General features: G+C 63.0%; 2 protein-coding genes across 3 annotated transcripts in view; one reads left to right on the top strand and one right to left on the bottom strand.

Moving 5' to 3' along the window:
• Nucleotides 1–5,750: 5,750 nt before the first annotated feature.
• On the bottom strand, nucleotides 5,751–22,902 carry ALG14 (ALG14 UDP-N-acetylglucosaminyltransferase subunit). The gene is made up of 4 exons (XM_080648190.1): nucleotides 22,657–22,902; nucleotides 21,710–21,861; nucleotides 16,948–17,079; nucleotides 5,751–6,806 (listed from the first exon to the last, which is right to left on the bottom strand). Exons 1-4 carry the CDS (start codon nucleotides 22,790–22,792, stop codon nucleotides 6,576–6,578), a joined length of 651 nt encoding a protein of 216 aa, XP_080504316.1. The 5' UTR covers nucleotides 22,793–22,902; the 3' UTR covers nucleotides 5,751–6,575.
• Nucleotides 22,571–23,998, top strand: part of LOC308237465 (TLC domain-containing protein 4-like) — a 48,092-nt gene continuing 46,664 nt past the window's right edge. Inside the window, exon 1 of one of the 2 annotated variants that reach the window (XM_080648173.1) lies at nucleotides 22,571–23,323. The gene's annotated coding sequence lies outside the window, so the exon portion shown is untranslated. The remainder of the gene's footprint in view (nucleotides 23,324–23,998) is intronic. The other variant, XM_080648182.1, reaches the window with a different exon arrangement.

Genomic DNA, 23,998 nt, shown 5'->3' with positions numbered 1-23,998 from the left:
CAGGTGGCCTGTGCAGGGTGTTGGCGGCCTCACCCCTGCGTGGTGGGACCCACCGGGCTGTGGGAACAGCGGATGGAGGAGCTTCCGGCCTCTCACCTCGCCCCCCTGGAGGCCCTGCTCCAGCCCCACCGGGACTCAGCCTACTTAAAGGTCACCCCTGTAGAATGTTCCAGTTGCATTCAGTCTTGTCATGAAGAACCAACAAAGTGGGAGTCTGGTTTCACGGGGGTTCGGTGGGTCCAGAGCCTCAGTTTCGGATGATGAACAAGTTCTGGAAAGATGGGGGGGCCGTCCCAGCACAAGGCAACCTGCTCGGTGCCACTCAGGCGGGTAGGAACCCCTCGGTGGAGGCAGGCAGCGAGGTGGGCAGGGAGGCACTGGAGGGCCCGGTCGTCCCGAGGGAACAGATCGAGGGGCCACCGGGGCAAAGGGACTGGGGAGAGAGGCCTCCTCTCCCGTCACCCCTCCTGCCTCAGCCTCCCCTTCTCATCCTCGCTTTCCTTCTGCTCTTTGTTCCCAGAGCCATCCTCCATTGCTCGTCTTCTCTGCTCCCACCGCTCTCTTGCCTTATTCCTGCCGGAAGCAGTGCGTAACATCCCAGTGGGTCTATCTGCTGTCATTCAGGGTCAAAGAAGTTGCCACTGTTGAGGTTCCATGTTCAAGATAAACCGGCCCGTGTCCCCCTGGCATGGCTCAGTGGTTGAGCATCAATGATTCCTGGTCATTGTAGGCTCGATCCCCAGTAGGGGGTGTGCAGGAGGCAGCCGATCAGCCATTCTCCCTCATCATTGATGTTTCTATCTCTCTCTCCCTCTCCCTTCCTCTCTGATATCTGTAAAAAAAGATATAGATATATATTTAAAAAGGTAAACCGTCCCGAGAGGGTGGCTGGGAAGAGGGGAGAGGCCTTGATGGGGTTCGTGACCTTCTCAAGACGTTGACGTGACGATTTTTGGACAACGCGCTGGGCCGGGCACCCCTTGGGAGAGGGTCCCACTGCTTCCTCCAGGCTCCGGGAGAGAGGGTCAGGCAGTGTCCGGGCTCGCCGCCTGTACCCTCGGCCACCGGCTGCTTAGTTGTGGCTTCACAGTCGCGCAGGTCCTTGATCTGAGGAAGGACGGGGTGTGAAGGCTGCTGCTGGGGAGGGCGGGGTGACACCAGGACACACTCCAGCCTCACATTCCAACTTTGCTGCTTACCCGGGACCTCGGACACTTCAGATGGTGTCATACGGGTGCAGCTCAGTTCCTTTGCGGCTGGTTCCCTGTGAAATGCCAAGGCCCAGCTCCCTACAGACAGGCGGTACTTTCTCGCCCGAGGAGCCATTTCCTCAGCACACGGCCCTGTCCCCACGAAGGACAGAATCTCTAGAGGGTGCTGAAACGTGGCTTCCCTGCCTGTTTCTTGAACTACATGTGCCCGCCTTTGGCAATGAAGACACATCTGGCCGACAGGCATTCCGTGCAGTAGGATTAACAGCGTCAGCACAGTGAGCGGAAAGCGGAGCCAGTGGGATTTTTCTCGTATTTCTAGTTGGGATGTAAACCCCGCGAGGGCAGAGTGTGCTCTGTGCAACATTGTATCCCCACATGCTCTGAGCAACATTGTATGCCCCACATGCTCTGAGCAACATTGCATCCCCACATGCTCTGAGCAACATTGTATCCCCCACATGCTCTGAGGAACATTGTATCCCCCACGTGCTCTGAGCAACATTGTATCCCCACATGCTCTGAGCAACATTGTATCCCCACATGCTCTGTGCAACATTGCATCCCCACATGCTCTGAGCAACATTGTATGCCCCACATGCTCTGTGCAACATTGTATCCCCACATGCTCTGTGCAACATTGCATCCCCACATGCTCTGTGCAACATTGTATCCCCACATGCTCTGTGCAACATTGTATCCCCACATGCTCTGTGCAACATTGTATCCCCGCATGCTCTGTGCAACATTGTATCCCCACATGCTCTGAGCAACATTGTATCCCCGCATGCTCTGTGCAACATTGTATCCCCGCACGTGGCTCACAGTAGCCATTCCCTAAGTCTCATCTGATGAAGGGATGGGAAACGCCAGGCTGAGAACAGAATGCTAAGAATGCAGGTTGGAGGGCTGCCCTTTGCCGACCTTTACGCTCGGTCACTCAGTAGCTGCTGGGCCCTCAGGCTGGGAGCACTGGCGGGCGGGGCTAAGATCCCTCCGGAGGATAAGAGCCTGATTGTGACGTCCCCATGCAAACCCTGTGTTTAGAGTTCACCGTAAAGGTGTCCCATTATAGACATTTCTAGACTCACTCCTGGCTTCAGCATCCGGGTTTTCCCCCCTGTTTTCTTTGTGTTAATTCTCACCCAGGGATCTTTTTCCATGGATCTTCTTTAGAGAGAATGAAAGGGGTGGGGGGAGGAAAAACATCCATGTGAGAGAGACACATCGAGTGGTTGCCTCCCGCACCCGCCAGACGGGCTGGGGCTGGAACCTGCCACCTTCTCTGGAGAGTGTTGACAGCCAATCAGGTGCAGCTTGGCTCCGGGTGTCCCGCAGGGACGCTCCCGGGGGCTTGGCCCAGTTCCCGGGGTCCTCACTGAGGCAGCGGGAAGTGAGTGGGCGCGGAACTCCCGCCAGAGACCGGGACACCTTCTCCCCGGCCTGCTCGTTTCTGTCCATGAAAAGACGCCAAAGACACGTACACGGAGGCTGGTTCTAGAAGACACAGGGCGGATGGTCCCCAGATGCCGCGCCCCGTCGCTGGTGGGGGGCGGGGCCGGCACTGGTGCTCAGAACACGGGCGCCACCGGCTCCAATGCGCGTTGATGCGGCAGAGGCAGCACGGGCAGCTCTGGGAGGAATTCTTCCTTTTGCTCAGTTTCTGCTGTTTCCACTCCTGCTGCTGTGCTGGGGGGCGGGGCAGCGCGGGGGGCGGGGCACAGGCCTCCGGCCGCTGCAGGGGCCTCAGCCGTGGGCACGGAGGGGCGGCACTGCCTCCACATTCCCGTCCGTGACCTGTGCTGTCGGGGACCTGAGGGCGGCGTGTCCTTGGAGAAGGCGGCGCCGCAGGGAGGCAGTGCCCTTGAGCCCGGGACGCTCTGGTCAGGGTGAGGCGGGACCCCTCAACTACCCCGGCCCTGCGTGGAGAAGGCGCCACTCGGACCTGCCAGCGGGCCTGGAGGGCGAGGGCTCGGCCAGGGAAGCGCCCGCCAGGGGCCGCTCAGACCCTCCGCCCGCACGGCCAGGCCAGCGAGAAGCAAAGACGCGGTGCCCGTCCTGTCCCCCCCCTCCCCCCCCCCCGCGGAAGCCTGGGCGCTCCCTGTGGGGGGACCCTCACCTCCGGCTGCTGAGCGGCTGAAGGGGCCGGCAGTTTAAAGCTTCTAATTGGGGGGCCTGACACGCGTGCGCGGTGGAGGGGCGGGAGACAGGGCTGGGGTGAGGCGCCCCGTGCACCCACTGTCCCCGTGCCCACGCAGCCCCAGGCGGTCCCCACGGAGGTCCCCACGGGGGTCCTGACTCACCTGCACCGCCCCCCGCCCCCGCCAGTGGTACAAGCAAAACCAAACCTCACACCTGCTCCCACGCCAGCCACCAACACTTGGTTTCTGTACGTTTTATTTTAAATGTTTTTATTGATTTGAGAGAGAGAGAGAGAGAGAGAGAGAGAGAGAGAGAGACATCCATCAGCTGCCTCCTGCACGCCGCCTGCTGGGGATGGAGCCCGCAACCTGGGCGTGTGCCCTGACCGGGACGCGGGGGCCGGGCAGTTTCTGTAAGGTTTTGATGGACCGTTTAGGCTCCGCCTGCATGTGGCTGTTTGGACCGGTTTGCTGGCTTGGGGTGTCCAGGCGCCCGGCTGGGCAGCTGGAGGCCTGGTGCGCTGACCCGTCCACAGGCCCAGGGCCCGGCGGCGGGGGGGGAGGGGGCCGGAGGGGCTCTGACCCGTCTGGCTGCGCCTGTGGAGGCGGCGCCCCCACCAAGCCCTGCCCTCCTCCTCCTCTCCGAGGAAGGAAACGTCTTCCCTTCTCACTGTCAGCCCCTGCGGCTGCGGCTGCGGCTGTGACTCCGGGGCCCCGAGCGGGAGGGTGGCCTCCACGTCGCTCAGCCAAAAGCTTACCCAGTTCTCGTTGTGGCCACTGACTTCCCGATCATCCCCCTGAATAGACGGGGGGTGGGGAGGGGCGGGGGGGAGGGTAAGTGAGACAGAAGGCGCCCCGTCTCCTGCCAGTGCCTGGGGTCAGCCTGGCCCCCAGCGCCCGTCCTCCCGCGTGCGCGCTGCCTCGTCAGGACGGGACACGGGCCTCTGTCCAGACGCTCAAGTTTCCGTGGGAAAGCGGGTCCCAGGGAGGGATGGCCCAGCCGGCTCTCACCAGGGGCCGCCGCAAGAAAGCTCTCCTTCCGGCCACTCGGCGGAGGCGCCGCCGCCTCGCCTGACCCCGAGCCGAAGTGGCCACACGGGCGGCTCCACGGGAAGGTGGCGGCCCAACCACCGATGCTTGTAACCAACTCCCAGCACCTGGTGGAAGGGCGCCTGGATCTGCGCGTGGACTCCGTGGTCAGATTCAGGGGCGCAGCGGGGAGGGTCTCCCTGTCCCGGCCGAGCCTCGGCTGGGGGGACAGGAAGGCTGCAGCCCCCGGGAGACCGTGGAGTTTCTCTCCTCCCAGCCCAGCGCCTGGCCAGGTCGCTTCTGGGGCCGCGGTCGGGACTGTGGTTATAAGGACCCGGCCACCAGGCCTCGCCCCGCCCGCCCGCAGGGCGCAGGGTTTGGGAGCCCCAGGCCAGGGGATGGCACCACTGCCGGATGGTGAGGGGGCTGCTTAGGGCGTTTCTGTTAGTCCCTCATGGGGCACGTGGGCAGGACAGCCCCACGTGGAGCTCCTCGGGGTCCCCCTCCCGCCTGGGGTCACCCTCCCGCCCAGGCGCGGCTCCCCGGGACTCCTGGCTGCGAGGAGGGAGCTGGCCGGCGCCCAGGCCCGGGGACAGCCGAGGCACAGGTCACATCTCCAGGCAGGTGGGCTGGGGCCGCCCGTGGGGCTGGGGCCGCCCGTGGGGCTGGGGCCGCCGTGGGCCTGGGGCTGCCCGTGGGGCCGGGGCCGCCCGTGGGCCTGGGGCTGCCTGGAGCAGGCCAGCAGCCTGAGGGAACCTGCCTGGGTCACCAGGCCTCCGAGAGGCGCTGGGGCTGTTTCCACAGACGGACATGAGGTCGTGACCGGCAGTCTCATCCCCCACATGCAGCTAGCTGGGGTCAGAGGGGAGACGCTCTGAGACCCCACTTCCCTCCAAACCTGGATCCTTTTCACGTCTACACGCAACGGAAAGGCTTTCGCTTTATCAACAGAAACCCAGCCCGCGCGTGGCGCCGTGGCTGAGCGCCCACCTAGGAACCAGGAGGTCACAGTTCGATTCCAGGTCAGGACACAGGCCCGGGTTGCGGGCTCCATCCCCAGTGGGGGGCGTGCAGGAGGCAGCGATGACAGGAGAGATTTCTGAAGGTCTTTGGGACGGAGGCCAAGTGCCCACGAAGCGAGGCTGAACAGAAAGGACACGGGTTGTGCAGGAGGCTGGAGCCCGCGAGCGGCCCGCCTGGAAGCGGCTCCGAGCTCCCCACGGGGACAGGAATGAGGCCCCGGGAGTGGGCGGAGCAGCACCCGTCTTCGTCTGTCCTCTAAAGCAAGCATGTCAAACGCAAAGGCCAACACGGGCCAAATTAACAAGGTTTACGTGTATGTGGCCGCAAAGAAACAAAAGCTTCAGTTGTCATGGAAACGTAGGTTTATTTCGATAGAGACATGCTGAATACAAAGGGCTGAAATAAATGAGTCATCGTTAACATAAAATAATAGCACATTTTAATAGAAATTAATATTTTTTCTTGAACATTAAGTTACCAGACACCAAATAACTGCACACATTAATAAACATCACACAAATAAACCTAAAGTGAAGTATTTCCTGTTACGCACAACAAACACGTCAGTCCAAGACCAACGACTGGCCATCGGCTGCTAAAATATTCGCTGCGGGTGTTAGTGGAGGGAAATGGTGCGCCTGTGCGTAAGGCGCGTAAGGGAAATGAATGCAACACGATTATAGTCATCAGTCATTGGCGAACATTGTAGCTCGTTATTAATAATTATGTGTAACAGGATATTGTAAAAATTAAGTTACGAATTTTTAAAATATATATATTTTTATTGATTTCAGAGAGGAAGGAAGAGGGAGAGATAGAAACATCCATGATGAGAGAGAACCATGGATCGGCTGCCTCCTGCAAGTCCCCCACTGGGGATCGAGCCCACAACCCGGGCACGTGCCCTTGACCAGAATCAAACCTGGGAATCTTTCAGTTCGCAGGCCGATGCTCTATCCACTGAGCCACACCAGCCGGGGCCAGTTACAACATCTTTATTAAGCGTTTCTTACATACCCTTCTATCGGCTGGGCCACAGCAATACTCGCTGTGGGCTGCATGTGGCTCGCGGGCCATGAATTTGATGTCCTCCCTCTACAACCAAGGCGCAGTCTCATCCCCACGTGTAAGTAGTGTTGGCTGCGTGTAAGCCAGAGCAGGGCGCCTCTGGTCACACGACCCGCCCCAGGTACACGGACTTGGGGTACTTCCTCTTCAGGGCGGGCCACTGCACCAGGAAGTAATCGGCGAAAGGGCGCAGGATGCGCCCGGTCAGCGACAGGTGCTCCACGCGGCAGAGGCTCTCCACGTAGACCACGGTCACGCGCTTCACGCCCAGCACGCCCAGGAGCACGGCCGCCGCGCAGATGGGCACGCAGGTCCCGGGCCCGTTACACAGCACCTTCACGGAGGGAGGTTTGGAGAGAGCGGAAGGGAGGGGGCGGGAGAGAGAGAAACGTGGATGTGAGAGACATGGTGACTGCCTGCCTCCCGCACGCACCCCGACGGGGTGATGACCCCACAACCCAGGCAGGTGCCCTTGACCAGAAATCGCACCCGCACCCCTCGGGGAGCAGGCAGACGCTGCGCGCACGGACCCGGCCAGGACCAGCGCTGTCCTGCCCGAGGCGTTTGCGGCACAGACAGTGACACCGAGGGAGGCGCTTGTACGTGTTTCTGTCCGACGAGGAGGCTGCAGAGGTGACTGAGACTCACTGTCCCGCACGGGGCGGCCCACGTGGCGCTGTGCTGGCCTCTGCCCCCGCCTGGAACTGGTCTGAGCGATGCCCCCGGGCGAGCTGTGGCAGCAGCCGAGCCCACGAGGACCCAGGTGGCCCCCTCCCTGGGCCGGTGCGGCTGGGCCCAGGTCTGCCCGGCCTGGCAGTGTTCCTGGCAGAGCCCCGCGCCCACCAGCTGTGTGCCCACCACCGTGCCCCCCACCAGCTGTGCGGCCGAGGGGCCGTTCTGGCTGCTCAGCCCCCACCCGCCAGCCCTCCCCCGCCGGCTGGTCCTGTGCTCCCGCGCCCTCCGCTCTCAGAAGCCCCCAGGCCCTCCCTCCCGAGTCTGGCACGTGGTTTGCTGCCGAGGGCCCGAGTGGTCCTGGTCCGGGATGGGTGTGGACTCCCTCAGGCAGGGGGGAGCCCCGGGGAGCAGATGGGCCTCCAGCTGGAGCGTGTGCGGACCGGGAGCCAGGAGACTGGGGGGGGGGGGGGCGCGGGGGTACGGAGCCTCGGAGATCTGGACGGGAAGCGTCTGGGGTGATCAAGGCCACAAGGAAGGGGAGCGCCGTGGAGGGCACGCGGCCCACGCAGCGCGGAGGGAGCAGGGAGCCAGGCACCGGGGCCTGAGGGGGTCGGGCGCAGTGGGTGGGTAGGTGGGTGGCAGGAGGGACGTTGGGGCCCACCATCGAGCAGCGGACAGCAGGGGCTGCCCGGAGACAACAGACACCTCCAGCAGGCCCCACACCAGGCTCAGCTCCCGCGGCTGCCGCGGCCTTACTGCTGCCGTGGGTCAGCGTGGGCGGCGTGGCGAGGATGTCACACCTGCCGCCCGCGCCTTCCGTGGGAGACACACAAGATGAAACCGGAGCTTCCTCTTCACTCTGTCCGAGCGGCGAAGCCGTGGCCCCGGCCCGGGAAGGTCACCGCAGCAACCTCCGCTTCCTGACCCGCTGCCGCTGCTGCTGCTGCTGCTGCTGCGCGCGGAGGAAACGGAACCTCCGGCTTCCTGTCCTCGGGCCAACGGTCAAGGTGACCTTTCCTGTCCTCCCGGTCTTCATGGGCTCCATGGCGTTCCCCGCCCCCGGCAGCGTCTTCAGGGCGGCCTGCGTCCTGCGCCCAGTGTCGCCCTCACTGAGCCCATGCTGAGCCCCCGAGCCCCCCTGAGCCCTCACTGAGCCCATGCTGAGCCCCCAAGCCCCCCTGAGCCCTCACTGAGCCCCCCCTGAGCCCTCACTGAGCCCATGCCGAGCCCTCCTGAGCCCCCCTGAGCCCTCACTGATTCCATGCTGAGCCCCCGAGCCCCCCTGAGCCCCCCTGAGCCCTCCTGAGCCCACGCTGAGCCCTCGCCGAGCCCCCCTGAGCCCACGCCGAGCCCTCGGGGAGCCCACACCGAGCTCCCCGCCCCCCAGGCCCAGGCCCAGGGCAGGTGCAGCCTTGGGGCCTCCAGCCCGCCCGCCCTGGGCCCAGAGGGAAGGGAAGCACCTGACCTTGACAGGTCACGGCTACGCGTCAGGCAGAGACTTAAGGTGGCATTTGTATGACCGCCTCCCTCCCCCTGCGCTGTCCGCTCTTCGGCCATGTCACCCTCCCGTAGACGCGGAGGCAGAGAGGCGAAGGGCCTGCGGGCCACGCAGCGGAGTCTCTGCCCAGCTCCAGAGGACGGCTGTCCGCTGCCCAGGAGCACGGCTGGGATGGAGGGAGCGCGTCCCCCAGCCCACGGGGGGGGGGGGGGGGGCCCTGCACCAGCGCATGCGGCAGGGGCGGCCGGCTTCCTGCCCACGTCACACCCACCGGGTTCTCTCCCGGTCAGAACCGGCTCCTGCTTTTCCTGTAACAGGAGGGGTTGTCAGTGCGGCCGCACATCCTATAGCCGGGGGGGGGGGGGGGGGGGGGGGGGGGGGCTGACGGCAATGAGGGCCCCTAGGCCAGTGGTCGGCAAACTCATTCGTCCACAGAGCCAAATACCAGCAGTACAACGACTGAAGTTTCTTTGGAGAGCCACATTTTTTAAACTTAAACTTCTTCTAATGCCACTTCTTCAAAATAGACTCGCCCAGGCCGTGGTATTTTGTGGAAGAGCCACACTCAAGGGGCCAAAGAGCCGCATGTGGCTCGCGAGCCGCAGTTTGCCGACCACGGCCCTAGACCGTTGCCTGGACGGCGTGTGGCTCTGGCTGCAGGGCCCCTGCCTCCGCGGTGGCGGGTGGGAGCGCGGCTGCTGGGGTCCCGGGAGTGTGCGGGGCGGGAAGGGCCGCAGCTCCGAGGCACGAGCATGTGGTCCCTCCCTGGGCACCAGGCGCCCCGTCCCTCAACCGGGAGGGCCACCTCAGCGCGGCCGCACCCGGTGAGTTCCGTCTTCTGGCCTCCGTTCCCGTGTCCGTCTCTCTTCCTGTCTGTCTGTCTGTCTCTCTCTCACACAACCCGATGCTCATGAAGCGTCTGTGTATCCTTCGGTGCAGACGCAAGGCCGTTCCCATGCACACGCCCGTCAGCGTCGCTGCCACGTCAACAGCATCAGAGGAAAACCCCGCGACCCCATCGCTCGAGGGAGAGGCGCACGGCAGAACCCAGCGTCCCCCCGAGGAGCCCGGGGACCTGGGCCGGAGCCTCCTCCCTGGAGACCATCTGCGAGCCCACGGCTCACGGCCCCCACGGGAGCCCCAGAGCTCCCCAGCACAGGCCCAGGAGGGCGCCCTCATCGCTCCTGCTCGGTGCTTCGTCAGCAACTACAAGTGCACGGCCCCAGGGCTGCTCGGGCCGCGCAGACAGAGCGCGGACCACTCCTCCCGGGTCCAGGCCAGTGTCGGACGGACAGACTCCGCGCGCTTCCGTGCCAGTCCCCAGGGAGACACGCTGCCCAGCGTGTTTTTAGCCACGAGTTCTCTTTTCTATGGCATCGCCTCGAGACCATTTTCCTTAAACAAACAGCATCACTAACTTTCAGGTTCTCCCATTAATCGTGCAACTCGATCACGAAGCAATGGCTTCGCTGACTTTCTCCACCTTCAGTCACCTTGTGCTCAGACTCCTTCTCAGAGATCCAACCTGGCCGACTTCCGAGCCGGGCCACAGCGAGGGCCCTGGATGCAGAGCCCGGGAACACCACCAGGGAACTTGTAGGAAAAAACGTAAAGCAGACAGGGGGGTCTTGGTGAAACCACGTAACTGGAAGCCTGGATGGGTGTGCACAGCCTCACCGCCGGCTCCCGCACCCCGACCGCCCGCCCAGGTCTCCCGACTTCATGCTCCCTGAGAGCTGAGTGAGAGCAGCTGAGAGAGGAGCAGCTGAGAGAGGAGCAGCTGAGAGAGGAGCAGCTGAGAGAGGAGCAGCTGAGCCAGGAGCAGCTGAGAGAGGAGCAGCTGAGAGAGGAGCAGCTGAGCCAGGAGCAGCTGAGCCAGGAGCAGCTGAGAGAGGAGCAGCTGAGAGAGGAGCAGCTGAGAGAGGAGTAGCTGAGAGAGGAGTAGCTGAGCCAGGAGCAGCTGAGAGAGGAGTAGCTGAGAGAGGAGTAGCTGAGCCAGGAGCAGCTGAGAGAGGAGTAGCTGAGAGAGGAGCAGCTGAGAGAGGAGCAGCTGAGAGAGGAGTAGCTGAGAGAGGAGCAGCTGAGAGAGGAGCAGCTGAGAGAGGAGCAGCTGAGAGAGGAGTAGCTGAGAGAGGAGTAGCTGAGAGAGGAGCAGCTGAGAGAGGAGTAGCTGAGCCAGGAGCAGCTGAGAGAGGAGCAGCTGAGAGAGGAGCAGCTGAGAGAGGAGCAGCTGAGAGAGGAGCAGCTGAGAGAGGAGCAGGTGAGCCAGGAGCAGCTGAGAGAGGAGCAGCTGAGAGAGGAGCAGCTGAGAGAGGAGCAGCTGAGAGAGGAGCAGCTGAGAGAGGAGTAGCTGAGAGAGGAGCAGCTGAGAGAGGAGCAGCTGAGAGAGGAGTAGCTGAGAGGAGTAGCTGAGCCAGGAGCATGGCCTAAGAGAGGAGTAGCTGAGCCAGGAGCATGGCCTAAGAGAGGAGCAGCAGCAGGCCGAGCCCCGAGCTGGTGCTGCCCCCACCACGACTTGTCGGCAGGTCCCTGTGGTGTGAGCAAACCCTTAGGAACACAGCACCTGGACCTGCCGCCAGGCCGTGGCCACCCTGACCCGCATGGACACGCGGCTGCAGGGACAGGCCTCCTCGGGCCACAGAGCAAACCTGTTCCGCAGGCTGTCGGCTGTAAACACTTCAGAACTGCTTCGTCAGAGCCCGTCCCGGCGTCAGCGAGCGCCATCAGGGCGGCCAGGACGGATGCTATTTGCTAACGAGTGGGATGGGCGCCCCCCCCCCCCCCCGCCACACCCTGCAGATTTCCTTCCTCAGGGCAAACGTGGCTGCCGCCCGAGCCCACAGACTCTCTCTGTCCGAGGTCTTAGCAGCTGGGAGGGAGCGTGGTGCCGCCTCGCACGTGGGCAGCACCAGCCCAGGCTCTGACCGGCTTCCTCCCGAGCGTCCTCCCCTCTAGGTGAAACGCAGCCGCTGGGTCCCCAGAGCCACCGCGTGGTCTGCAGATGTGCCCTCGTCCTGACACGCGGTGGCTGGGGCTGTGGCCGTTCTGCAGTGTGTGCCACGTGTCATGGAACATGGAGTCTGCCCGCGGGCCTGCGGGTCCCGGAGGCACTGGGACCCCCACCCCGTGCTCCCCGCGGGGAAGGGCCGCCTCTGCAGCTGACTGAGGAGCCCGTGACCATGACCGCGCTTCAGGCTACGCGGGGGGGAGTCCCAGCAGGAGGCGGGGCAGACATGCCCCGAAGGCAGACCCCAGAGGACCCCCAGCCTGGGGGACGGGAAAGAGGACGGACGATGAAGACGGCGTGGTCCCTGAGGCTGTCAGGAAACACTGCGCTGCACCGCGTTGAAGATGAAGGGCGCTGGGCCCTGGCTCAGACGGGGCTGGCCCACGTGCACGGTGCGTCCCAGTGAAAACACGGCCAAGCAGGTCATCCCCAAGGGCTGCCGACGGTGCTCACTCAGAACCTGCCCCAGCAGCGCCCCGCTGGACCCCAGGGACCCGTCGGGGCGGAGGTGACCGGGCGGTTATGCAACATGCTTTCCTCTGCCCCTCCCTCCTCCCCGACCTCTCGCCCTCCACATGCACTCACTCTGCGCCCACCCCGGCGCTCTCATCGGTGCCAGGACTGCAGGGTGAGGCCCCGGGGCTCATGGCGGGCACCCAGGCTCCCGAGCTCCCATACCACTGCTACCCGATCCCTCCCTCCGGCGGCCAGCCTCGGGGCACCCCTCCCCCCAGCTCCCTGTGTGAGCCCCTTTTCTCTCCACCCTCAGACCAAACGGGGCCTGAAAAACACCAACCAAACGCTCTGCGCGTTGATGTCAGAGGCTGTGAAATAGAGCCAGACCCGCAGGACTGCCCGGGCGGCGGGGCCTTTGAACTTCAGAGCCGCTCAAAGCCTCCCTTCTCTCTGCTCCGCCTCAGCCCCGCCCGCCCGCCCAGGGCAGGCTCCCCAGCTCACCGCTGAGCTGGCCGCACGCCGCCCCTGAAAGCAGCCTTGTTCCCAGGCCGCCCTTCCGCCGCTCACCTCCCACACCGCACACCGCACACCGCACACCGCAGGGAGGAAGAGGCCACAGCTCGCAGGGGAAGCGAAAGGACGGGCAGAGGGGGCAGAGCCACTGCCTCCCAGGAGCGTGCCGAGTGGGAGAGGAGAGAACCTCCATTTTCAAGCTTTGGAGGGTCCTCCACGTGGAGAAACAAAAAGCCATTGAAAGCGCGCTCTCTCACGCACAAACAGCCTGACTTCGGCTCGGGCTGCGCTCGGACCACGGACCGCGGGAAGCAGGGGCCACAGCTGGAATGGCGTGCGCCGTGTCCGGACGGAGCAGCTGCGGGCATCACCCGGGGTCAGGGCAGCGCGGGCGGCGGCCAGGGAACCAGGGACGTGGGACTGGCTCAGAACCGCGTCTCCTGTGGACTGACCTCCGTGGGACATGCGACACGCTCGTTCACGCAGGCTGCTGGACGGCGAGCGTGTGAGCGCGGAGGGACCCACGGGGAGACGTGATCCGGGCATGACCTCTGTGCGCAGGGCTGGTCACACCGGCTGAGCACGGCAAGCAAATGGCCCCGGGCAGGAGCCCTCACCTGGAGCCACGGGGCGGCGGCGGCCTACTTGTTACCCTGACTCACTTGGCCCTCATTCCCACCTGGTGCACCTGCTAGTGGGCACCGGTCAGCAGCCGCTCCTTCGTCGCCGAGTGTCCTCTGCACGTGGCAGAGGTGTCCCAGATGCAGGCCCTTCTCCAGAGCATCACGCCAACTCGGGCGGAGGGTGTGCCGCCAGGGCTCGGCTTATCACCCAGCAGTGAATGGGCTCTCGTCAGCGTTCCCAGCACGTACCAACCAACAGGCCGATAAAAACTCGATAAATACGCAAACAGGGCACCCGGAGCCGCCGCTGGTGCCTCACCACAGAAAACACCCTTTTCGGCGTGGCTCAGGGGCGGAGCGTCGACCTCTGAACCAGGAGGTCACAGTTCGATTCCCGGTCGGGGCACAGGCCCCGGTTGCAGGCTCGGTCCCCAGGGTGGGGAGTGCAGGAGGCAGCCGGTCCATGATTCTCTCTCACCATCGATGTTTCTCTCCCCCTCTCCCTTCCTCTCTGACATCAGTGAAAATATATTTTTAAAAAGTCAGTCTCCCAGTTGCGTACAGGAACCCATTCTCCACGTGGACCGGCTGCTGCGTGAACTTGGACCTTTCCCAGCTCACCCTGGGAGGGAGACGTGGGAAACGGGCAAGTGACATAATGGGCGTCTTTCATGAGGCCGAGTGAGCGTGCCCGAGTGAGGCCCGGCACACAGGCAGAGGCCCCCCAGCCCCGCTACGCCCGCAGCATCTCCCTGCCGCTCTCACTTGGTGCGAGATCAAGTCGGTCTCATCCGTGTGCAGAGCTCTCTGCTGAGTGTTTCATTAGCACCGGCCAGGAACCCGCCCCAGCCCGGGAGCCGGCACCCCGGCTGGCTCTTCAGGCTCTTCCGCCCGCGCCCCCCCCCCCCCGGCCCCCACACCCACCCAGCGGGGCCAGTCCCGGCGTGGGCGTGGGCATCTTTGTTTCGGTGGTGACTCACGGCCACTGTTCATTCACTTACTTTCAAGTCACCCCACAAGCATGCGGGAGGCGCTTGTCTAGGAAAGCCCGTGGGAAACCAAGATACGCGGCCTCCCTCCCCCCGAGCTCGGCAGCCCGGTGCTCGCTCCGTGACGCAGCCAGCGGCACCTGCTCTTCGGGAACGGAACTGCGTTCTCCGCGGGAGCGCATTCCCAGGAAGTGTGAGATCCGTCTGCCCACTCAGAGACCCACCCAGACCTCCTTCCGGGAGACACGCAGACACAGCGAAGAGGCGGGGTTCTGAGTGCACAGCAGGGAGCCAGGAAGCACCGAGGGTTATGGGCAAGGTCGGTGGGACGATGCAGACGTGGTTTTAGGAGGGCTCACATGTGTCCATGTCCCCGCTGCTGTCAGCAGAGCCCTCGCCGTGGACTTCACTCCGTGGAGGGCCTGGCTCTCACAGGAGTAGGAGCCCTCGCTGTGGACTTCACTCTGTGGAGGGCCTGGCTGTCGCGGGAGAAGATAGCTCTTGGCCGTGGACTTCACTCCATGGAGGGCCTGGCTGTCGCGGGAGAAGATAGCTCTTGGCAGTGGACTTCACTCCATGGAGGGCCTGGCTGTCGCGGGAGAAGATAGCTCTTGGCCGTGGACTTCACTCCGTGGAGGGCCTGGCTGTCGCGGGAGAAGATAGCTCTTGGCCGTGGACTTCACTCCGTGGAGGGCCTGGCTGTCGCGGGAGAAGATAGCTCTTGGCCGTGGACTTCACTCCGTGGAGGGCCTGGCTGTCGCGGGAGAAGACAGTTCTCGGCCGTGGACTTCACTCCGTGGAGGGCCTGGCTCTCACAGGAGTAGATGGGCCTTGGCCGTGGACTTCACTCCATGGAGGGCCTGGTTCTCACGGGATAAGATAGTTCTTGGCTGTGGACTTCACTCCGGTGGGAGGGGCTGTGTTCACCGAGTGGGACTTCGTCCTGTTAAGCCAGCCGCGGCAGAACCGCTGGTGGGATCATGTTCAGGTTGGAACGGTTCTTCCACCTGACTCCGTTTAAAATGAAAGTGTGTCATGTTCTCGCCGTCCCCTCCGAGTTCTTTAGAGAAATCCATCCTTTCACAGCCGGTGCTTGGTGCTCGTGAGACTTTAGATTCTGCGAGGAGGCTGAGGTGACAGCCGTCCAGTCCTTCTGTTTGTTGTTGTTCTGTTTTTTGGGGTGCACGCTGACGCTGGGGACTGTGAACCAGGAAGGGCTCCGACAGGGGACGCACCGGAGAACCCAGGCTCCCGGCACTAGAGAGAAGAGGCCTTGCAGACGGCGTGGGGGTCAGCCCGGGACGAGCTGCTGCTGCTGCCCAGGGCTCCCCTGGCTAAAGTCTCCCAGTGCCGAGAGGCGAGGCGAGGCGAGGCGTGTTCGCCGCAGACCCATCATGCTTACCCATCATGCTCGGCCCTCACGTCGCCTTGTCCCTCTGAGCCCTGCAGTCACACGCTCACGCAGCCCCTGCCTGGGACAGTGGCTGTGCCTCCGGGAAGTTATTAATATAGACCCCAAACTTCCAGCTTGAAACCTGGACGCCCTTTTGCTCCCTTTCATTTTGCCTCTGAGTTTTAGAAATAAGTTAATTAACCCTCTCAGGGCAATACCGATCCTCTCGGGCGGGGCTGGGGACCGTCCGGCCCGCGGGCCGCACGGGGCCGAGAACGCGTTTGGCCAGCCCTGCAAGGCATCAGGGTGAGTTAACGACACACCTGACCAGCAGAGCAGGCTCCCGTCCCCGCTGGTGATTTTGACGGCCGAGCATGATGGGTAAGCACCCGGCTGGCCCGGGGCGGAGAAGGCCCACCCGCTGTAGGCAGTCTCTGAACTGCACACACTCAGCACGTGTTCGGGGCCGAGAGGTCAACTTGCTTTGTGAAAACAGACAGACACAAGCAACCCTCCTCTGCGGTGATGGAAACCGGGAGCGGCTGCCGGCGGCCGAGACCCTTCGGGGCTGGGAGCGTCGGTACCTTCACGGGATGGGATCCAACTCCCCACCCGAGGTCTGTGTGTCTCACGGCTCGGAGGCCATGTTTACAACCACACGCAGACTCCCGGACTCCCGCCCAGGGAGGGGCGGGCCCCGTCCAGCGGTGAGGGGCCGGAGAGCATGGAAACCCAACGCCTGCTCAGAGCTCGTGCCCTCGGCCAAGCAGGGCTCCTGTCCGGCACGCAGCGCGGGCTCTGCCTGGACGGGGCCGGGAACGTTCGGGAGTTGCCTCTCCTGGGATGGCTTGCCCCCTGCCCCGCGCTGCCCACTGAAGGGCGCTTCCTCCCGAAGACCACAGAGCCCGCCTGCCCCGCCGGCGGGTGATCTGCGCACAGGCCCTCATCGCGTGGCCTGTGTCTGCTCTCCGGGTCGGTTTCCCGTGGAAACACCGGTGTGTGACCTGCTGGCCGCACACCACGTTCGCTCGCCGTCTCGGCGAACACGAGACTGTGGAAGAGGCACAAGAGCCTGGCTCTCCCCTGGCGGCCGAGCCGATGGCGCGGGCCCAGAGCCACAGGCGGGCAGGGGCCCGGGCTGTTAAAGACACGCGCGTTAGCGCCATGAACCCGAGGGAAGGGCACACGTGGAGTTCACGGGCGGCTGGACACGGAGGGCCCTGCCTGCCGATGTCCACGCGGGGCCTCTGGCGGTCCGTGTCCGCACAGGCCAGCACCTCTCGGGCAGGCGGGCGGCGCGGGGAGAGAGCAGCATACGTACCAGGTCCGGCCTCACGCGGTAGGTGAGGGGCAAGGAGAGGCAGGCGGAGCGCAGGGTGGTGACCACCGTGGACAGCCAGGACTGCCGGACCTCGCGGCTCCGGGGGATGCGGTGGAGGAAGTACCGGGGCACCTGAGGAGGAGCACAGACCCACACCCGCTCAGCGATGTCCCTCTCCAGCCCGACGACGCTCTGCACAAGGCCGGTCCCCCTCCAGGGCTGCGGGGGCTTGAAACGCAGCGGAACCGCGCACACCGCCTCCAGCACTAAAGTGTGCATGCACGTTTGGGGGGACACCCTCCATAGCGACGTTTGAAATTTGCAACAAACATGAATGATGACGTCCGTAACCAGGGAAACCAACGCTCGGTTCCTTCTGCTGAGCGACAGTTCCCGGACAGGGGGCTCTCGGTCCCGGGGTGGGGAAGGAGGCCTCCCTCTGCCCCCGGCCCTTGCACAGGCGGCCGAGTGCTCTCATCACACAGGAGCTCACCGCCGGAAGGAAGCAGGTGACCCAAGAGGGCGGCTCCGCCCTCAAGGTCACTTCCATTTCCACAAGGTCCTACCGTTCACAGGCCAGCCTGTCCGAACGGAAGGGGCCCGGGCGGAAAGCGGGCCTGAGTGACAGGAGAAGCCTGGGCCTCGCGGGGCCCGCCCCCACACGGGCGGCGTCGGGGGTGAAGGATGACGTGTTTAATGCCCCCTCCAGCCTCGGCACGGTCTGCTCCTGGGGAGGAGGTGGTGAGGGCACACGGGGCCTGAGTGCGTGCATAGGAAGCGGCGGAGGCCGCGCTGCAGGAGGGCGAGTGTCACTCCCTCCCCTCCCTCCCCCCAGGCCTTCCCCCAGGCTTCCCCACAGCCAGGGCCTGAGGAGGGGCAGAGGGATGTACAAGAGACTCCTGCTCTCGCCCACAGTCAGTGAAGCACCCCATCCATCCATCTATCTATCATCCATCTATCTATCTATCATCCATCCATCTATCTATCATCCATCCATCTATCATCCATCCATCCATCTATCTATCATCCATCCATCTATCTATCATCCATCCATCTATCTATCATCCATCCATCTATCTATCATCCATCCATCTATCATCCATCCATCTATCTATCATCCATCCATCTATCTATCATCCATCCATCTATCTATCTATCTATCTATCTATCTATCATCCATCCATCTATCATCCATCCATCTATCTATCATCCATCCATCTATCTATCATCCATCCATCTATCTATCTATCTATCTATCTATCTATCTATCATCCATCCATCTATCTATCATCCATCCATCTATCTATCATCCATCCATCTATCTATCATCCATCCATCTATCTATCATCCATCCATCTATCTATCTATTTATCATCTATCTATCTATCTATCTATCTATCATCCATCCATCTATCTATCATCCATCCATCTATCATCCATCCATCCATCCATCTATCTATCTATCATCCATCCATCCATCCATCTATCTATCATCCATCCATCTATCTATCATCCATCCATCTATCTATCATCCATCCATCTATCTACCTACCTATCAGTCATCTGTCTGTCTGCCCACCCATCCACCGTCCTGTTAACTTCCTGATGAGGAGGGCAGGACGTGTCCTTCACGGCCATTAAGTTCCACCCACTCGGATGGGATCCAGAGGAAGCCTCACCTCCTGTCTCCCTGGCGCTCAGATGGGGCGTTAGGGCACCTGCCATTCAGCACCAGCACCGCCCGAGGCCCCGCTTCCCTGAGATGCGCCTCAGCCTGAGGCTCTCACGGCCGCGGGCAGAGCTCCGACTCAGATGTTCACGCAGCAGAACGAGCTTCCGAGTCAGCGGGCGCTGGTTGTGGTTGTGGCTTCACCGGGACCCAGAGCCGCACACAGCTGCGCTCCATCGTCAGGAGGGAAAGTGCGTGGCTCAGTCCCTCCCACAGCCCGCTTCGCTCAGACCGCGGGCAACCCGACCTGAGGGGCAGGACTCCTCGCCGCAGGGGTGCCTGGGTGGGGGGTGCCTGGGAGAGGGGTGCCTGGGTGAGGGGTGCCTGGGTGGGAAGGTGCCTGGGTGAGGGGTCCCTGGGTGGGAAGGTGCCTGCGTGAGGGGTGCCTGGGTGGGGAGGTTCCTGGGTGGGGAGGTGCCCGGGTAGGGTTGCCTGGGAGAGGGGTACTTGGGTGGGGAGGTGCCTGGGTGAGGGGTGCCTGGGTGAGGGGTGCCTGGGTGAGGGGTCCCTGGGTGGGAGGTGCCCGGGTAGGGTTGCCTGGGTGAGGGGTGCCTGGGTGGGAAGGTGCCTGGGTGAGGGGTGCCTGGGTGAGGGGTGCCTGGGTGAGGGGTGCCTGGGTGGGAAGGTGCCTGGGTGAGGGGTGCCTGGGTGAGGGGTGCCTGGGTGGGAAGGTGCCTGGGTGAGGGGTGCCTGGGTGGGGAGGTGCCTGGGTGGGGAGGTGCCCGGGTAGGGTTGCCTGGGTGAGGAGGTGCCTGGGTGGGGAGGTGCCTGGGTGGGGAGGTGCCTGGGTGGGGAGGTGCCCGGGTAGGGTTGCCTGGGTGAGGGATGTCTGGGTGGGGAGGTGCCCGGGTAGGGTTGCCTGGGTGAGGGGTTGCCTGGGTGAGGGATGTCTGGGTGGGGAGGTGCCCGGGTAGGGTTGCCTGGGTGAGGGGTTGCCTGGGTGAGGGATGTCTGGATGGGGAGGTGCCTGGGTGGGGAGGTTGCCTGGGTGAGGGGTCCCTGGGTGGGGAGGTGCCCGGGTAGGGTTGCCTGGGTGAGGGATGTCTGGGTGGGGAGGTGCCCGGGTAGGGTTGCCTGGGTGAGGGGTTGCCTGGGTGAGGGATGTCTGGATGGGGAGGTGCCTGGGTGGGGAGGTGCCTGGGTGAGGGGTGCCTGGGTGGGGAGGTGCCTGGGTGGGGAGGTGCCCGGGTGGGGAGGTGCCCGGGTGAGGGGTGCCTGGGTGGGGAGGTGCCCGGGTAGGGTTGCCTGGGTGAGGGGTGTCTGGATGGGGAGGTGCCTGGGTGGGGAGGTGCCCGGGTAGGGTTGCCTGGGTGAGGGGTGTCTGGATGGGGAGGTGCCTGGGTGAGGAGGTGCCTGCGTTCGGTCAGCAGCGAGCGCCAGCCTGATCCGCAGTGCGGAGTCCGCGCGCCGCCCGGTGGCGACAGCGGGTGCTGCCGGTGGAGGCGGGTCCTGTCCCTTCCCCAGCCCCTGGCTGAGGGCCCCTTCTCTCCCAACTGACCGGCCGCAGAGACGGCCAAAGCCACGGGAGCCTTTGCAGCCAGGAGAGGAGGCCCCGCAGGGCCCCAGGCTGCTTCCGAAAGGCGTGGACACGGCCCCACCTCCCTGCCAGGGCCGCCTGCAAACGCACGTGGCAAAAGCGCGTCTCAGTGGCGAGCACACGGAACAGAGCGTGTCCCTGCGTGTCTGTTCACGTCTGTGTTATTCTCCATCGGGACCGCTGTCAACCTACTGTGTGCAGAGCTCCCACGCCACCCGCGTCCAGGGGCTGCCCCTCCGGCCTCCCGCTCGCTGCGCGCGCCCCCTGGTGGCGGCAGGCGGGGGTGCGGGCGACGGCTGGGAGGCCGGGAGGAGCCCTCGGAGGCCCTCACCTGCAGGGCCTGGGCGGGGCACCTCTGGCGCTGAGGGCCTTTTCGGTGGGGAGAGGGGCGAGGAACATGGGAGAGAGCGCAGGAGCGCCCCGTCAGGGAGGGCACCCCGTCCTCACCACCGCTCCGACCACAGGCCCGGGAGCTCTGCTTGCCTTCTCTCTCCTTCACATCCCACACTCAGTCTGTCTGGAAATTCCTCTCCTTTCAAGTCCAGCCACCGTCCAGGTGCCTGTCCCCACCGTGCCGGGCTGGCTCTGCCGGGAAGGCTCCCGCGACCTCCACCCGTCTCCCCCTTCCCCCAGCCTCCTTGCAACACAGCAACCCCGTCTGTTTAAAAGGCGGGCCATGCCACCCCGGGAGCCAGCCCTCCAACCAACTGTGCTGACTTGTGCACTAGCCACCCGCCCTCCTGGTCCGTGCAGGGACGTGTGCGCGCGCAGAATCCGCAACGGTGTGTTCTACGGCCAAGTGTGTCAGGGAGCAGGGCTGGGGGGTGACAGGGGATCCCACTTTCCCACTTTGGTTTTGGTTGGTGACATAAACAAACCTGAATACCCTCCTGCCATAGAGGGACGACAGGCTGTAAGGAAGACACATGTATGTGTGCATATGTACTTGTCTGAACTGGGAAGAAGGGAAAGCCTCCTTGCCAGGACAGGAGGCCGGTGAGGGGGGAAGAGGTGCTGGGACCGGGCTGGGTCTCAGTGCCCTGCAGGTTCGGGAGGTCACGGCTGACAGTCGCTGCCAGACACGCCCGGTCCTGGAGAGGCAGTGCGTGGGGCTCCGGCTGCTTGCTCTTCTGCTTTCTGATACTCGTAACCCTGGGTGAGCTCACCCACTTCCTCGTTTTAAGAACCGTCTTATACACACACTTGACTCCAAAATTCACATCCCAGACCAGGCTCCCCTCCTGATCGTCACGCCTGCATCCCACGTCTTGCAGGGTGGTCACTGCCGTCCTGCCCCCCGCCCCCCCCCCGCCCCTCCTCCCGGACATGGAGGGCAACTCCATTATTCTGGCAGCTCAGGAGAAAAGTCTGCATTGTCACCCTTTGCCCCTCATCCTTCTCCCCCACCGGCACCTTAACTGACCTGCCCTGATTGTTAAAAAATTAAACTCAATGTAGGATTCGAAACTCTCTTAGAAATAGACACGATCACTTACCGCGCCACTGGGGTCTCTGTCAGCTCGACTGAGTTCAAAGGCATGTATCTTCCGGACACTGATCTCGTCTGTGTCCGCGACCACGTAGTGTCTGGGAGAGTAAGCAGCGGACAGGTGCTCCAGCAGCCTCAGCAGCTCAGCGGTGTGCCCGCCTGGAAAGGGGGTGGGAGGCCTGAGGTTGAGAGACCGCAAGGGGCACGTCTGTTTGGCAGTGTTACACCCATGCCATAGCCTGTGCATTTCTCAACAGCGGAAGGAGCCACTGGGAACAGCAATGGGTGCCTTTGTGGTGTGAACGGACTTTCATGGGGGGAGGAGAACAAACGTATGAAAATAAACTCAGCACTCGCAGATTTTATTCCTAAATGTACACAGTGTGTGAGGTGTATCTCTGCGGAGCTGTCATTCAAAATCGGAGCGCCTTGCAGGGCCGGGGACCCATTTACAGGGGTCACCGGGCAGGACGGCCTGTCGCTGTGACTGCGACGGAATATCCTCAGTGCGGCTGTCCCACGGGCGCTACGTAATTATTTCCTCCTCGTGGGCTTGGTATGTGTATAAATATGACAATTCACCGCGTCTCATCTATCATGAGTCCTTAGCGAAATGCCAAATGCCTAGATTAATCACGCAAACCAGCAGTTTATTACTCAGGGAAATTGCAGATCAGCATCAAAGGGCTTCGGCGTCCTCTCTGTTCACTAATAATTTATTAGAAAGCTACACGCTGCGGAGAGGCTTAATTACTGACCAGTGCAAGGTACTCATGTGTCATTAAAGTCGCGGCCCGGAAGCGTCAGCCCAACTGCATAGTGCCTGGCTGGGGGCTGGTTCCGGTGGCGCAAAGAAACTACAACTCCCAGTATGCAGTGCGCACAAAGCGCGAAGGAGACCCAGGGACGGCGTCGCAGTGCACTCCGGGGTTTGTGGTCCCGCCCCGTACTTACCGGACCCGGCCACCGCCATGAGACTGACAGATTCCCGGGGTACAACAACCCGGGAATGAAGCACGAGCCACAGCCGCAGGGCCAGGACCACTGCCACCGCTCCTGCGGCCGCCGCGAGGATAAGGACGTACCACATTCAACGGAACTACGCATGCGTGCTGCCCTCCGGCCAGCCTAGAGAAGCGGTCAAAGTTCAGGAACTACGGGCGCTGAGGAGACTCAAACTGGCCTGTGCAACGTCATGCTGGGCGGGGTTCCGGGCCGGAAGCGGAAGTCCGGCCTCTGAGGACTGTGGATGCGGCGTGGCCACTGCCGGAGCGGAAGCTCTCATTCCGGAAGTTTAGCGCCGGAGAAGTTGCATTTCCGCCCGTGGTGAGGTCAGGCCACCTGCGTGCCCCGAAGGCCTGGGAACTCCCGAGTTAGCCAGGGGTTCGAGCTGTACCAACTTAGTGAATCCCACGTGAGCCCCAGTGGCACACAACGCCTTTGTTTTTCGTTTTTAAATGCCAGGGGAAGTGTTTCTGTTGCACATGCAGGCATTTACGGGAAGTGTTCGCCAGTGAAAGGTACTTTGGTACAAAGGATTCAGGGCCCTCATCCTGACATCACCCCAATGCTAACAGGAGTCCCCAGTCTGGGTGCAGTAAAAAGGAGAGACTTTATTCAGGTAAACAGCTTGCAAACCGGGGAAACAGCCTCCAGTGGCAACCATACGCGTGCCACTGGAGGCAAAGGGGAGGCTGCCTTTCATAAAGTACTGCTCTGGTTCCTGATTGGCCCACTTTTATGCAAATGAGGAACTCAAATTTGCCCAGCGTGATTGGTCAAGTTAGTACTGTCCCGATTGGTTGGGATCATGGGTTCTGATTGGTTGTTATGGAGCTGCTCTGATTGGTCTGCTCAGTAAAGATGCAAATCTATAATAATAAAAAGCATAATATGCAAATCGACCAATTGGCTGAACAGCAGAACAACCATCAGATGACCACACTATGACAGGCACTGGTACCAGGCCAGCCAAGGCGGGTGCAATTGGTTGGGGGCCCTACCATTGCCCCACGATCGCCCTGCAGAGGGAGGCCCAGGCCACTGGCAATCCATGGAGGGGTGGGCGCTCCATGATTTCCCCAAAGAGGGAGGCCCAGGCCACCCTCTGCAGGGTGATGGATTTGGGAGGGGGGGGGGCTTCGTCATCGATTGCCCTGCAGAGGGAGGCCCAGGCCACCAGCCAGGGCACTGCAGCAGGTGGGCGGGGCCTCCCTCTGTGGGGCAATCCATCGATCAATCGTGGGGCTCTGGGACTGAAAGAGGGTACAGGCTGGGCTGAGGTGACACCCCCCCC

This window comes from Plecotus auritus (assembly GCF_963455305.1).
Source record: "Plecotus auritus genome assembly, chromosome: 12".
Lineage (NCBI taxonomy): Eukaryota > Metazoa > Chordata > Mammalia > Chiroptera > Vespertilionidae > Plecotus > Plecotus auritus.
Note: the sequence above shows the minus strand (reverse complement) of the source record. Positions and strands in the feature narration are given on the sequence as shown.

Bases quoted from the DNA above. Each gene is read 5' to 3' on its own strand.
- ALG14 (XM_080648190.1), bottom strand. From the start codon at position 22,792: ATGTGGTACGTCCTTATCCTCGCGGCGGCCGCAGGAGCGGTGGCAGTG. The intron at 21,862-22,656 runs GTAAGTACGGGG...CCCCCTTTCCAG, and splicing joins CATGGCGGTGGCCGGGTCCG to GCGGGCACACCGCTGAGCTG. The intron at 17,080-21,709 runs GTAAGTGATCGT...GCTCCTCCTCAG, and splicing joins ACAGAGACCCCAGTGGCGCG to GTGCCCCGGTACTTCCTCCA.